Here is a 16509-nt window from a genome sequence, read left to right on the forward strand (position 1 = left end):
CTTCCAAATGAAGAGTTTCAGGCCGTTTTGAGCGGACATGTCAAAAAGAGGATAATGTACTACAGTTCAGTTAGTGGCCAAGGATGACTGACTGACATCTGTGAGGCTGGAAATTTATACACCGAATTTCAGCAAAAACCTTTTCAGAATTGCTAGCTGGACCAAAAAGGTGAATGTCACGATTTATTTAGTTCTGTGTAGTCAGTGTTGCCCTTCTTCTATATTGATTTACAGTATTCTGTAAGATAGCTTTTTCACCCATGGCAGTGTTCTAAAACAAAATGTTGACATAACCTGTGAGTTATTGTAGCAAAAAGAGTTAAAGCAAAATAGTGAAGCATATTCAGTCCCCTTGCTATTAATTCTTTGCATTATTGAGATGGGAGAATTAATGTTGTAAAATAACTGTTATTTATTGACAATGTAAAAATTTTTTTGGTCTCACCAAAGTATACTTTAAAATTTCTACTTTCCCATGCATTTCATAACATGTACTATGACAATACGTGCATATGATTTATAAATATATGTATATAGTGGTAGTTTATGCTTAAAAAACTTTTCACTGATGGAGTGTACAATCAAAAAAAAAACTTGGAGAACATTTTTAGAACAATTAAAGGTAGATTGACTTTAAATTTTAAGTTGTGGATTACTAGCATATGGGGAAAGTCCTTCATGCCCTAGATATTATTCAAGAGAATGAAATAATTACTTAGAAAGCATTTTTAAGCACCTACTCTGCCAGTTGCCATATTTAGTCATTGGGGATACAAATAAAAAGGATGATGGAATCCTTGTGTTAAGGAATTTACATCCTATTTGGAGGGTGGCAGAGAGGACCACAATAGGGACATATATACTTAGGAGAAAAAGAATAAATACAATATAGGTAAATGCAAGTTAGGGAAGTAGGAATGCCACAAGAGTCTGAAGAAACTAATTTTGGAGGGATTTCTACTTGGAGTTGCACCTTTAAATAGATTTCCATTAGAGAAGGTTGTTGGTTTGTTTTGTCTAAGGAAGGCAGGGATGTATTCTTCACACAGCCATCTACCCCAGTGTGAGGATATCACCATGAACAGGTAGCTTTTCAGTGGCATGAATCCCTCACCTGCTCACAGTCTTATTCTCTGCAGCATCTTTTAATTGGTGTATGTGTGATTGCATGATACATAAATGAGTATGGGATTTGTGATAGAATTTCTAACCTTGAAATGGTCACTAGATGGCCTGCTAGCATTGCCTTTTTACCAACCTTCTTGTGGCTGAAGGAAGTAAGACTTTCTGCTGCTGTTTTTAATCTGAAGTGATGGTTTAAATGCTGTTTTTAAGCCTAGATTTTACTGGTGCTATAAATTGTTTAAAGGTTTGTCTTTCTACAAAATGGTGGTTTAATGCTCTAAAATGTCTTTTACTCTGCACATAAAAACCAGCCTTCTCAGCTTGGTTCTCAAGTGTTGCCAGAATGTCCTGTGTTGGTCTGCATGCTTGGGATGTGTGCCGTTCAGATAATAGAAATTTAATAGGTACATTAAAAATAGGACCGTCTTAATGTTCAAAGGCGTACTTGGCTAAAGAAAAAAGTGTAGAAAACAGAGGGGGAAACTACTTAAATGTGGGGTCATTGTGCTCATTAACGTGTTAGTGGCTCATTTATGGAGAATGAAATGAAAACACAAAGGCTACTATTTCCAGTGGGCATCTGCTGTATGACCTGCAGATCATCTTCCCGAGAGAAACACTGGCGATGACCATCGTATGATAAAGCCATAGAGCTTAATTTGATCAGTTAAATAATAAGTGCTTCTTAAATGCCTGCTGTAATCAAGTCTCACTGTGCTTATTTAACATATTTCTAATAGATGGAAAAAGAGCACCTTGGCTTTAGTTATGGAGGCTCAAATATATTTGGGGGCAGCTCAGGGTAGTATATAATAGAGAACTGACCTCAGAGCCAGGCAGACCTGGGTTTGTGGCCAGCTTCTAACTCCTACTGGCTATGTGACTGGAACAATAACTTAAACCTTTCAGTGTTCCCTTGTATCCACACAACAGGTATTGATTGGCCTTGGTAAAGGGAGTTTCCTGAATGAGTTACCTGTGCCAGTACAGTCATGGGTCTGATCCCAAACAGCCCTCTAAATCCACACTGATTTGGTCTTCATTTGAGTCTCCAAATGAACTTTCGAAATATCTCTCTTGACAGATAAATTATTATAGACGGGTATCTGAGGCAGCCCTCGTTGCTGTCTCACCGAGTACCCACTGATCTGCTATTGGGGTTAGGGCTGAGGCATTTAGGCCAATAACTCATTGCTACTTGGTTGGCCTGTGAGCTGTTATTTTTGTTTTCAGGGAAATTGCCTGAAATAAATTATTTTATGTGTAAGTTGCAAAGAGCACATAAGTTTTCAAGAGCAGATTGGGCATCTGGAGAGCCCAAGGAATCCCAAATCAAATGGACAGCTTGTGTGTGTCAGGAAAGTCATTTCAGTTCCACATATCTTGATTTTCTCTTTGAGGTGGTTTTATTCTTCTTAGAGATTGTCTAGTGGTTTTGTGACAACTCATGATTTGTCACCAGAATGTGCTAGAAATGGTTTGAAGCTGGACTTTTTTGTCCTCCTTTGCCCTCTTTAAGATTTCTGCTTGATTGATTGCCAGTGTCCTTCTCTCTGCCTCTGATGTGACAGCAAAGCAGTTCATCTGGGGAGGGGGGTTCCTCCCTTTCCTCTTTATTCCTATTATTCCTATATTTGGAATATTATTATTCCTATCTTTGTGTGTTAATTCCTGAAGTATAATTTAGATGCCTTTGTTTTTGAAAAAGGAAAAAAAAAACCCACAATTTTGATCTCTTAGCTTAATTTTGATTTGAGGCAACAAAAAGCAATTGGTATATGGATTCTGAGGCTGTAAATTAGCATGAAAATATAAATTAAAAGGAAATATGGCTGAATAGAGGTTTAAAAAAACCCCATACACTGTAGTATTTTTAATCAAGAATTTTTTTATAAAATACATGTGACCAAAAAACACTAAGAAACACTTAAAGATGAAGAGAAGAAAGCATTTTTTACCTCTGACCTAACTTCTTTTACCTTTTATATTCCTGGGAGAATGATTTTCTTTTACACATGTTTTCTTAATTAAAAGCTAGAAGGGACCTCAGAGGATATCTAGTACAACTTACATATTTTACAAATGAAGAAGCTGACATCTAAGAAAGTTTAAATGATTGGTCCAAGTCCCATAGGTAATGTGTCAGGCAAGATTTGAATACAGCTCCACACAAGAGTTTTTTTTATTGTGCCCTGCTGCTTCCCCATAGAACAGAACATCGCAGTTTGAGATGTTCATGAAGTATTATTTTTTGTCTTGGTCCAAAGTAATATTCTTGGAGAATAGCAAATTGCAAACTTATAAGTTAATATATTTATTATCTACAGGAGATCATGTTTGAAATGAAAATATTGGCTTTGGTATACTTAGAAACTGTTGTTAGCTCTCAAGTTTCTTTTTGTAAAAGACCCCCCTTTTCAGAGGCAAATAGAATTAGATATATTTTGAGACTAAAAATTAATATCAAACCATAGTCAATAGAGTTAAAAAATAATAACCTGAGGTATTGGAGCATTATATGCAGCACTCTGAAATTGTAGCTTTATTTATTCATTAAAATTTAATTTTTTCCAGTTAATTTTTTTCTTCTCCTCTCCCTCTACCCTGAGCTGAAAAATTTTAAAAAGGAACAAAACCCAAAATGAAAAAGACTTTGTAATAGTCAAGCAAAACAAATTTTCACATTATCCATGTTTAAAATATATGTCATGGCCTGCATTGGAGTTCATCACTTCTCCATCAGAGTCTTCAGAGTTTGTTACTGGTCCTTTGGCATAATGATTGGTCCTTGAATTAATTGGAGTTCTTAAGTCTTTCAAAACTTGTTTTTCAATGTCATCATGGGATATTTGGTATCAGTTCATATAAATCTCTCCAGGCATCTTTCAACATTGCATTCAACAAACAGAAAATGATCTTCCCTAATGGGCACCTCTTCTACATTAGTGGGCTTAGATAGAGAAGGAATAGTATAAGAATGAAATATTACCTGGTTTGTTATTAGTCATTCTCATGTCATTTGTTGAAGTAACAAAACTTGTGAATAAGTAGGGTGCGACTTCTCCAGCCCTTTTGGTTTCTTTCTTGGTCTTTTGAAGCTGCCTCACCCTCTAGACTTAATAGGTAGCTTGTGAGGAAGCTTTCTCCATGGGTGTCTCTTACATAGGATTTTCCAGCTTGAATTTGCATTCTTGCCCTTGTACAAAAGTACAGCTTAGCTATCCATTATACCTTATGAGTGAATGGGGCAAAATGAGGCTCACCTGTAGAGTTTAACAACAATTTTTGCTGAAAGAACCTCCTCTGGAATTGGTCACTTTTGCTGTTATGTGAATCATGCATCCTTAAAAAAAAAATCAAACTAACCAAGAAAGAAAAAGAGCCTCCAACCATTTGGAGGTAAATACATAACAAACTCCAGAATATGTAATCCAAATGAGATATATACATTATTTAGTAGCAGTAAGGAAATGCCTTTTGGAAAAAATCTAAACCATCTGAAAAAATATTTAATGCTGCTTTTCTTTTCTCTTTACATAGGATATTGTGCCTGTCGATGCCTCTTATGAAGTAAAGGAATTGTATGTTCCAGAAAACAAGCTTCAGCTGGCAAAAACAGATGCAGAAACCTTACCAGCATTGACAATAAATAAGGTAGGGGGACAGAGGACATTTATTTGCTTTTCAGACAAAATATCTATGGCTAGTTGTCCTAGCTGAATAGGAAGAGATAGTGGAGGAAAGAAGGGCCTGGCATGCTGTGGTCCTTGGGGTCATGAAGACTCATACTCAATTGAATAACAAAACGGTAGTTGATGTTGATATAGAGCAGCGGTTCTCAACCTCTCAATTTGTAGCAATGAGACTACATCATGCACATCAGGTATTTACATTCCGAATCATATCTGTAGCAAAATTACAGTTTTGAAGTAGCCACCGAAATAATGTTTTGGTTTGGGGTCACTGCAACATGAGGAACTGTATTACGGGGTCATGGCATTAGAAAGGTTGAGAACCACTGATAGAGAGTATTAAGATTTGCAATTTAACAAAATAGTAATCATAGATAACACTGATATGCTAAGATTTGCAGTGCATTTTACTTTTTTTGTTATATCATTTGATCCATATAATAACCCTTTTTACAGACAAGAAAACTGAGGTCTGAGAGGTTGATTTCTCCAGGATCACCTTACCTGGTTAGCTGAATCCTTAGGTAGGATTCAAACCTCAGGATTTCTCACCCTCAAATCCAGGGCTCTCTCAGTTATATTCTCCTAATCATACTGAAAAGTAAGGTTCAAAAACAAAACATGACCACAACCTTAGCTTCCCTTTCCCTTCAAATTTTTCAGCATTTCCATTAATTTGTTGTTTCTTAATAACAGGTACATTTCTCATTGAATACAGTTATTCACTGACATTTCCCAATACATAGAATTAACTTGAATTAAATTGGTGATGGCATTATAATTTCTTGTTTTGACATGGACAGTTAAAAACCTCTTACCTTCTGTCTTAGAATTGATACTAAGTACGGATTCTAAGACAGAAGAGCAGTAAGGACTAGTCATTGGGGGATAAATGGCTTGCCGAGAGTCACACAACTGAGGCCAGACTGGAAACCAAGACGTGGGCCATCTTGCTGTCGCTGCCATAGACAGTTTACCTGAAATGGATCTGTGATCTTTCTTACACACATGCTTCTTCCATGATGTGGATTTGTAACCTGTAAATATCTATCCAGCTTTGCATCTCTTGTCTGTGTCCTCTCATAAACTTGCTTCACTAGGTGCATCCAACATTTCTGGGAGCCCAGTGTCATTCCTTCTGAAACCCCTGGAGCCCAAGGGGCGTCTCTGGTAGCCATCTCTCACTTTTCCCCCATGCCCAGTCCATCCTCCTTTTTTGAACTTGTTGTTCTTTGGTGACATCTCTTTCTCTGGTGCTCCTTCATAGTGCCCAATTCATAATGTGAGGGCTTGTTTACCTTCACCCTCTGCCTCTTCATTGCCCTTTCTGTTTGAGACTCACTTTTTCTTTTTTTAAACCCTTACCTTTCATCTTGGAGTCAATACTGTGTTTTGGCTCCAAGGCAGAAGAGTGGTAAGGGCTAGGCAATGGGGCCAAGTGACTTGCCCAGGGTCACACAGATGGGAAGTGTCTGAGGCCAGATTTGAACCTAGGACCTCCCATCTCTAGGCCTGGCTCGTGAGACTCACTTTTAATTCTTTGTAGACTAGGGGTCCCCGATGACAGGCAGCTGGAAGAAACAGTGAATAGGTGCTAGATGTGGAGTTAGGAAGACCTGAATTTCAAGCCTGCTTTAGATACTTGCTTATTGGGAGATCAAGGGCAAGTTATTTACCTCTTATTTCTTGGTTTCTTCATCTATAAAATGGGAGTAGTCATAGCACTTATCTCATGATTTTGTTATGAGATTAAATGAGATAACATTGCAAACTTAAAATACTATAAATACTCCTTTTGTGAGCTAAGCATTTATTAAGCACCTACTCTATGCTAGGAACTATGACAAATGTTTTTTGGCAAATATGTCTTCCTGTTTTATGAGCCTCTTTCTATAGCACTGTCAAAGGGTCACTGAACAAACATATCTGTGTTATTACTTCTCTCAAGGAATCTTCCATAATCTTTATCTATCTATCTATCTATCTATCTATCTATCTATCTATCTATCTATTCATTCATTTATTTATTTATGGCAGATAACCTTGTTTGAGGAGAGCTTTTAAAGTAGTGTCTTGTTTTGCCAAGTCAATTTTTTTAATAGTCAGTGAAGAATATCCAAGTGACATCTTTCCAGTCATTTTTGTTAAGCTATGATCTACCGTGAAATAACTCTTGTAACCCTAACCTTAATCCGCATAGATAAAATTATTATTAGTTATAACTATTATTTATTTTATATTATAAATTATTAGTTATAATGATTATAAGTATTATTAGTATTAATACTAATTCTGTACCTTTTAGACACTAGAAAGTTTAATCTATCCAAGCCATTCTAGCTTGAAAAGGGATATATCCAAACTGGCATAGTGCCCTATGAAATTCAATCTTACTCTGCCCTAAGACAATTTCAGGCACATTCATAGGAATCTTGTACCAAGAAATTATCCCTTGACATGTATCCCAGAATTGAGCAATCCTATATCTGTTCCTTGGGGGCAGCTAGGTGGCACAGGAGTCAGAGTGCCAGGCCTGCAGTCAAAAAGACTCATCTTTGAGTTCAGTTGTGGCCTCAGGCACTAACTAGCTGTATGATCCTGGGCAAGCCACTTAATCCCTGCTTGCCCCAGTTTCCTTATCTGTATAATTAGCTAGAAAAGGAAATGGCAAACCACTCCTGGATCTTTGTCAAGAAAACCTGAAATGGGGTCCAATTGTACAAGACTGAAAAATGACTGAACAAAAACAAGCCTACAAAGCTCTTTGTGGGGCCCACCTCAGATTAAAATGTAATTAAAAAACATTTAACAAAATAAAAATACAATAAAAGGCAGACATTGCATTTTAAAACTCAGACTTATGGGGATCCTTACATATGATTCAGTGGCCCTCATTTCTCTTGAATCTGACTCCACTGCTCTATACTGTCTTGCTTTTTTGTGTAATTATCCCTATTTTATAGATTGGAAAACCAGGTCTTAGAGGAATTAAGAAATTTGTTCAAGGTCACTTGTTAGGTGAATGGAGGTTTCTTTTGTCTCAAAGACCAGAATTCTTTATGCTAAAAACATATTTTGTTTTTTTCTTTTTCTTTTCCTTTCTTTAAAAAAAACAAAACAAAACTTTTTTTGCAATGTACAGATTTTTTCTCATTTGATTCCTCAACAATCCTTTGAGATAGATGCTATTATTATCCCCATTTACAGTGGAGGAAATTGAAGCAGATAGATGATCTGCCCAGGGTTACATAGCTAGTAAGTATCTGAGGTTGGATGTAACCTTGGGTCTCCCTGACTCCCAAGTTCATCTCTGAATTATGCCTCCTACCTTGCCCTTATGCCACACTTATAGAAACCTGTTCTGTGACCTGTGGATAATTTAGCTAACCAGATAGCTTAGTAACTTTGAGTGTTGGTGTTGTTTGTTAGATTCTGGAAAAACTTATACTCTTCTTTGAAAATTTTGTCTATACCTATTTCAAAATAAAGTTCTTAAAGCCCATTGGATTAATTAATTAGTATTGTACTTAGCACAATGTTTGGCACATAGAAAGTACTTAATAAATGCTGGTGGATTGATGGATGGATATGATACTTTTTTGTAACATGGTGTTTGCTTACTTTCAGTAGATAATGGATATGTGGGACTTTGCTTTTCTTTGTCATCTCATAGTTGGACATGCAGTGGGTGCAGGTTTTGGCAGAAGGCTGGGCAACGCCACTGAATGGTTTCATGAGAGAAAGAGAATACCTGCAGTGCCTTCATTTTGATTGCTTGCTGGATGGTGAGGCATTTTATATTAAATATTACATTGGCTAAGATATATTATACCATGTAGGTTTATTTTAATTTCTTAATTCTTTCTATCTCCATGTTTTTCTTAATATTAAACAGGCATTTCAATACTAAAAATTCACATGAAGCCATTTTAAAATTTTTAATTAAATTTTATTTTTAATTGTTTTTTCATTTTTCTTAATCCAGCTTTTTAAAAAATTCACTATTAAATTATGGAATGGGAGTACTTGAACATGGGCCGAAAGAGAAAAAACAGCTTCCTTATTTTTTGTCTCCCTGTTCATTGCTGAACACTCAAAAGGTCTTATCTTTCTATTAACAGATGGAATGACCCAGCGTAGAAAGATACACATTTATAAAAGTTTACTTATGGAAAGATTTGTAAGCTTTAGACTCAGAAGACACTTTAGAAATCATGTGTATTCTTATCCCCTTGTTTTACAGATGAGTAAATTGAATTTAGGGAGTCTTAAATGACAATTTCTGACAGACTTGAGATTTGAGCTTGGGATCCCCTAGTCTAGTTGGTTCATTTTCTATTTTGCATTAGTATTTATTTCCTAGAAATAACTGTAGCTTTTTGATTTTTTGAGAAAAATCATTTACAAGATCTAAAGAGTTACTTATAACCCTATTCTGCAATTCAAAGGTGATGAAAAATAGTTTGTCATCATTCTTTTAATTATCTCTTATTTCACCAAAGTAAAACAACAAAGGATGGGTAAAGAAAAGTTTAACATTTTTTTCTCAAGAGGTATTAATCTGAATGTTAAGGGATTGTCTGATATATACAGAAATATTTTAAATCTTTTCTAAATGTAATTTTTGAAGAATTTAAAGACATCCATTTTTGTTGGTATCACAATTTTGATTTAGTGACAAATATGCAAAATCATAAGTTACTCATGATCATGGTACTCATTCTTAATTCATAATAGTTAAAACCTAGACTAAACTTTAACTTTGCAAACTAATTTTTGTTGAAAAAGATAACTTCCTGCATTAAATAGACTATTATTTATGGTGGTGGTAGCCTGTTTAACCACTGCTAATCCCAGGCTGAGCACTGGGGAGTGAAACAGAGATTTACAAGGCAGTTTTTCTGAGACCTGCCTTTGGACCTTGATGTGTTAGCCTGTCTTTCCTGGAGACCTTATTGCAAACATAGGGATGAAATATCACTTTATAGTCCTTTCCCTCAGCACTAAATAGCAAGAACTAGTTGTCATTTCCTCTGTAGCGGAGGCCTTAACCTGTGCTCCATAGACCCCCATAGGTTTCAGAGCATCTGTGAACTCGAATGGGGAAAAAAAAATTTACATCTTTATTTTCCTGAGCTTTGGTTTCCTTTGTAATCCTTTGTATTTTACTTTATGCATTTTAAAAATGATTCTCAGGGGATTCCCCACATTTCAACAGGCTGCCACAGGGGGTCCACAACACACTGAAAAGGTTAAGAATCCCTGCTCTATCAGAACAACTGTCTATATGTGATGCAAATGGCTGTTTTTATCCTTTGCTTCATCTGAAAGGAATGTTAGCAGTTTTAAGGCAGTCAGTCATTTTTTAATTTTGTTTTTGCCTCTATTGTCCAAAGAGGTTTCTGCTGATACTTTGATTTCTGAAACAGGTGGTAGTATATGTCTTGTCAGCCTGGGTGACCTGGGTGACTTAAACAGATCCACATGTGAATGTCCAAGAAGATTTTTTATTTTCTTATCATGTGAGCAAAGAATAAACAGGCAAATGTTTCAGAGCTGATCAGGTTCAAGGGGAGAAAGGAAGAGGTTTTCTTTTGCTGGGGTTAGGGGAGTCCTCAAATTGAGTGAGCCAAACTGTGATCATCCTTCTACTTATTGTGAGCCTACTTTTGGTCTGGCTACATTATGTAGCAAGAAGGGTTTCTGGTGACTTTGGAAAGGTGATATGTAGCTCATTCCCCTTATGCATGGTTGGTGGGCACTGCTTCTTTTGGGATATAGAATGCCTAGCATATAAAACATGCCAGTTAAGAAACTAGGTTCAGAATCAGGAAAGGGCCTAAGGAATGTCTGAGAAATAATCCATTTATTGGATTTATAATCCAATTAATAATTAATTGGATTTTTGTATTTTTGGATTTTATTTAAAACCCAATTATTAATTAATTAATCAATATTATATTATTATATATAATTATATTATTGCCTGCAATTTTTAAGTTATATAATTATTTATAATTATAATAATATAGTAATAAAGAGCATAGGGGTTGCATAGAGCCAGAGTTCTTCATCTGGGCTCTATGGATAGATTTTTAAAGGTCTGTGAACTTGGATGGAGAAAAAATTACATTTTTATTGTTGCTAATTTCAAACTTAAATCTGTTGCATTAAAATTCCCAGGTGTCTCTTTTCTTGCTTTAGTGAGAGCATCACTTGACAAAAAAGATACACACACACACACTCACATACACATACATATAAACTATGTTCTTTGTGTTCTGATTTATCAGTTCTTCCCTGGAGGTGGACATTCACAAGTTATTCTTCGAGCATTAATTCTGTAGCTTGATTCTGTTTCCTTCAATTATTGAGAAATAGGACTGTAGGCTTCTTTAGATTGCCAAATGGGGGCCACGATACAAAAAAAATGGTGAAGAGCCTTTGGTATAGAGGCTAATGGGAGGGGAAGGGCTCAGCAACTAATGAAGATGATGACAGCAAGTCAGGCATTACACACTACCTTCTCAGCAGACTCTTTATACTGTGCCCATTTTCTTACACTGATTATAGCTGATAGCTCTGTGGTCCACAGTGTGAGCCAGTGTAGTTCATGGGTTAATGCAGAGCTCTTGCACTGACAACATTTCAGTTGACTATTTTTCTAAAACAGGGGTGCTGCTTGGTAGTAGGTCTGCCTGCCCCAAAAGGGGGCTGCTTCTCTGTCGACATGCTCTCCCTGTTTTCCAATTATCAATGGAGCATCGTTACAGGATTGAGCCCTAAATGCACTAAGAATACCCCCTATATTTTCAAGTGATCCCTAAATGCACTAAGAATACCCCCTATATTTTCAAGTGATCCCTAAATGCACTAAGAATACCCCCTATATTTTCAAGTGATCATCTGGGCCTTATGAGTTTTTTCCTTGTTCTATAGGAGGAGTAATTAACTTGTCAGTGCCTGTAGTACTCTCGGCTACTCAAGAGGACAGAGAGAGACTGGATGGCTGTACAGCATTTGCCCTGGTATATGAGGGTCGTCGAGTTGCCATTCTCCGAAATCCAGAGTTCTTTGAACATAGAAAAGAGGAACGCTGTGCCAGACAGTGGGGAACAACATGCAAGGAACACCCGTACATCAAGGTGATATAAGCCATGCCCCCATTGTTTGCATATATGGTCATATGTTTTAGCTTATGTTTTACTCTGCTCATTGCATATCTCCCTGTTGGTTGCTTGATTGAGACAGCAAATATTTTGCAGATTCAAGATCACCCTTGCCTAGGTTGAGGTTGAAACCATTGGTTCCTGACCTTGTCTTTTAGGTATGGATGAGCAATTATAGGAGGCATCGTGGGTTCACCAGGAAAAAGTCTTATCAGAATAATTAGATCCAGGAGAATGCCATGAAAATAGTATATCTAGATTTCAGTAAGGAATTTGGCAAAGACATCATTGTGTGTGTGTGTGTTTTTTTAATATCCTAGTAATAGAAGGGCATGGACAAAGCAAATGTGGGTAAGTGATTTGCTCAGGGTCACACACCTAGGAAGGGTCTGAGTCCAGAATTTGAACCCAGGTCCTCCCGACTCCCAACACTGTCCATTGTGCCATCTAGGTTCCTCTTCTCATGTCATCATTGAGAATTGAATGGAGAGATGTGATATCCTTATCTTACAGTTAGGTATATATAATTGATGTAGGGTAGAAGTTCTTAACCTTTTCTTGTGTGTATCATGGATCCATTTTTTAGTCTGTTGAAGCCTCTAAATCCCCGCTCTCAGGAAAATGATTGTATATGTGTAAAATAAAGTTCATAGGCTTCCAAAGGAAACCAATCTCCAAAGACAGCACATTTTAAAATTACTTTAAAAAATCAGAACTGAAATTAACTCCTATGGTAATTAGACATTTACAACCCAAAATTCAAGGATATTCCCAGATTGGAGAGACTTGTTTGATGGAGACCTTGGGACCATTGAGTCTAACTCCTTGATTGATAAAGGAAGTCCTTCCGCAACTTCACTGACTGCATCTCCAGGGCCAGAGAGCTCACTGTGTCATTTGTAAGCAAATTTAAAATGCAAAAGACTTTGGGGACACCCTGTATTGGAATGTAGTTCTCACAATATTAAAAAAAAAAGGCCATGGTTTCTAGGTTTAAGAACTCCTGATTTTGTGGATCCTTGTGAAGACTAAAAGGAAAGGGGATGCTTCAGGGTCAACCATATTTTGACCAAACATTTTCAGTAAAGATAAGGCTAGAGTGAAGTGTACCCTCATCAGAGTTGCACACGGCATGCAGCTAATAGTGGTAGGTAATACATTAAATAGGTTCAAAAAATCAGCTGGGCCAGTACAAACTAGATAAGACATCTCTAGAAAACACTTGTATGGAAAAGACCTGATGGTTTTAGTTGCTTTTAAGTTTAAAATAAATCAGGTTTATTTTAGTTGCCAAAAAAGCTAACTCATAGGCTACATTTATAGAAGCATCATATCTAGAAAGAGGGGGAAGATGGTACACTGTGCACCATGCTGGTCAGGCCTCCTTGGGAGTATTGTGCTCTGGAGGATGGACATTGAACAATTAGAGAGTATCTGAAGGAAGGTGCTTGAAAATATGTCATTTGAAGATTTTTTGAAGGAAATAGAGGTCTTCAGTCTGAGGAAATGGAGCTACATGATAGCTGATTCAGAATATTTGAAAATCAGTCTGTCTTGTGGAAGAAGAAGTGAATTTAGTCTGTTTGGCTGTAGGAGAAAGACCCAGAACCAATGGGTAGCAATATATGGAAGTAGATTTCCCTTCTAAGGAAGAGCTTTATTTTTTTATTTTTTCTTTTCCTCCAGTATTCTTTTTTAAAAATTTATTTAGAATATTTTTCTATGGTTTTGTCCCCAAAGCTGGGATCTTTTGGTTTATGGAACACTATCTTGCTGAGGTCATTTACCCCAGTCTATTCCATTGATCCAACCTTCTGTCTCTTAGTCAGTTTTGATGACCTCTGCTTTATAGTACAGTTTAAGATCTGGTACTGCTAGGCCCCCATCCTTCAAGATTTTTTTCCCTTTAATTTGAAGAAGAACTTTCTAATGGTTAAATCTATCTGAAAATTAAGTGGGTTGCTGTGTGAAATGATGAGCTCCTTAGTCTTGGAGCTGAGCCTTTAGAAGGAATTCAGCCATTGATCAGGGATTTGAACTAGGAGGTCCTAGTCTCTTCAGTCTATGAAATATCTTTAAATTTTGGTACCTGAACATCTAAGAAAATCACCATAGTGAGTTAGGTCTCACAGTGGCAATAATCTATACCATGGAATTTTGTTTGGGATGGGGTTGTGAAATTTGGGTTAGAAACTACTTATTTGACTTATTTGTGTCCACAAAATTCCATCTTTACTGCAGGCACCTAAGATTCTAATATTTTTGAAATACCTTTTATACAGTTAATTGGATGAATTTGTTTGTACTACTAATTTATATTATTTTTCACAAATAAACTTCATTTAAACACTGTCTGAATTACAGATTGCTTGGAGTCCAAATTCATAAAGTCTTACCTTTCTATTGGATTAGAAGATTGTCATGGAATCAAATAATAGTCATAATAGCTAGCACTTATACAGTGCTTTCAGGTTTGCAGAGTGCTTTACAAATACCATCTCATTTACCTTGTTATATAGAAACATCGAGGCAGGCTATTAAGTGTCTGAGGCTGGATGTGAACTAGAGTCTTGCAGACCCCAGGCCTAGCTCCCCTTCCCCTGTGCCACCCTAGCCACCTCTGGTAGAGTATTGGAACTCCATCAGAATTAGAAATAATTGGTAGTTAATTGAAAGTGTCATTCAGATCACTAATCACAAGTGGGTAAGAGTCAGTCACCAAATTAGATTAGGGCACATATTTTAATTGCCCCATTAAAATAAAGGATTTACAAAGATGGAATTGAAATGTTTCCTGAATCCTTCCTTCTCTGGAAATTGAATCCTGCTTTACTAGCTTAAGGCTTTCTACTGTTTCCTTTTCGGAAGCTTTGTCTGCTGAGATGGCACCATTCCACTGTCCACTTTGGCTAGTCTACAATCTGCTATAAATTTGGATGGAAACTTTAATTGTTTGCTTCCTGGCTTCACAGGAACACCCTATTTTCCTACTCCTGTCACAGTGGATTAAGCAGTCTTTGTAAAGGTTCTTCTTAGGGGAATGAAGCTATTTTAGAGGTTGCCGGAGGTACGGGGGCAGCATTCCATTGCATACCCAGGATACACATTGCTTTTTAATTGTTCATCTTCTGAGAACAACATATCATTGTACCCAGGACTTGCTAATAAACTAAATTATATTGGACATAGTTCATTGTAAGCGCTCATTTCCCTGCTTGTTCTGACTTTATGAGATTCTCATTAGCAAACATCAAAGCAGTGTCATGCTTTTTCTACAATAAAAACCTGTTGATTTTGGCTGAATTTCTCCTCAAATGGATAGAATTGTCTTTCTGTGGGTGTGAGGCATTTCCCTCTTTTGTGTTTGCTGTTCCTAGCTATAGGTATTTTGCAGTTGCAAATGACCATTCTGATTATTCAGTTTTGTCCTTTGGTGCTTAGCTGTTTGTTGTGAATGTTATTCTCCTAGAAGGTACTCTGTCACCGAGTCACAGCTTAGAATAGCACAGACTCTTCCAAGTTGGACTTTCCTGGCACTTCTCCAACCCTGGTGATGGAGAAAGTTTGGTTGTTTCAGCTGGTCAGAAACCATTTTCTAGTGGTCTCCCCTGTTGGTCATTATTGATGAGGAACCTATCTTTTCTGACACGGATAGGATGTATTATATGCTAGGATGCTTCTAGGCATTTGAGATATTTGTGCTTCCTGGATTTTGTTAGAGCAGGAAAGAACAATTTGGGTGTGATAGATGGGAATGCTAAACAGGATAGGATTTTCCAAGAAGTATGGATAATGGGCACCAGCCTGCCAAACTTAAAGTCCTATCTTTGCTTTGCTGGCAGATGTTTGCTTATATACATAGAACTCGATCAGCAAGAGCACACTTTTCAGATATAAAGTTCTGTTTCTTGTCATATTTGGGGTGATGATTGTAGCAAGAGCTTTTGTTGCTTTCAGAGATTGGACTTGGACCAATTTCATGAAATATAAGAAAAGACAAAGAATGATTTACAGACTTGATGTTTATCTTTTCTGTTAGGTAGTCAAAACACAGTAATTCTTTTTCATGTTTGAGATTGTTTTCTCTTGAAAAAGTATTTTTATAAGCAGAGTAGCTACCTTCATAATTAAGACTGAGGTAGCTGAATGACTCAGTTGATAGAGCCCTGGGCCTCAGTGACAAAGAGAATGGCAGACCATCCTAATATCTTTTTGTGATGCAACTAGGTAGTTCCGTGGATAGAATGATGGGCTGGAGTCAGTAAGACTCCCCTGTCTTCTTGAGTTCAAATCTGGCCTCAGACGTTTCCTCGCTATGTCACTTAACCCTATTTGCCTCCCTTTCTTCTTCTGTAAAATGAGCTGGAGAAGGAAATGGCAAACTGCTCCAGTATTTCTGTTACGAAACCCCATAATGGGCCAGGAAGAGTTAGACACAACTGAAATGACTGAAGAACAGCAAAAAAGATGCAGAAAAGATTGATTTTATATTTAGAAAAGCAGAGAATCAGTCTATAAGTTTT

General features: G+C 36.9%; 1 protein-coding gene across 3 annotated transcripts in view; it reads left to right on the plus strand.

Moving 5' to 3' along the window:
- Window positions 1-16509, plus strand: part of PAPSS1 (3'-phosphoadenosine 5'-phosphosulfate synthase 1) — a 281936-nt gene that overhangs the window by 213128 nt on the left and 52299 nt on the right. For all 3 annotated transcript variants that reach the window (XM_056803105.1, XM_007495828.3, XM_001366425.5), the window contains 3 exons: window positions 4666-4779; window positions 8491-8602; window positions 11757-11962. In XM_056803105.1, the coding sequence (XP_056659083.1) occupies window positions 4666-4779; window positions 8491-8602; window positions 11757-11962 (432 nt within the window). The remainder of the gene's footprint in view (window positions 1-4665; window positions 4780-8490; window positions 8603-11756; window positions 11963-16509) is intronic.

Source organism: Monodelphis domestica, chromosome 6 (genome assembly GCF_027887165.1).
Source record: "Monodelphis domestica isolate mMonDom1 chromosome 6, mMonDom1.pri, whole genome shotgun sequence".
NCBI lineage: Eukaryota > Metazoa > Chordata > Mammalia > Didelphimorphia > Didelphidae > Monodelphis > Monodelphis domestica.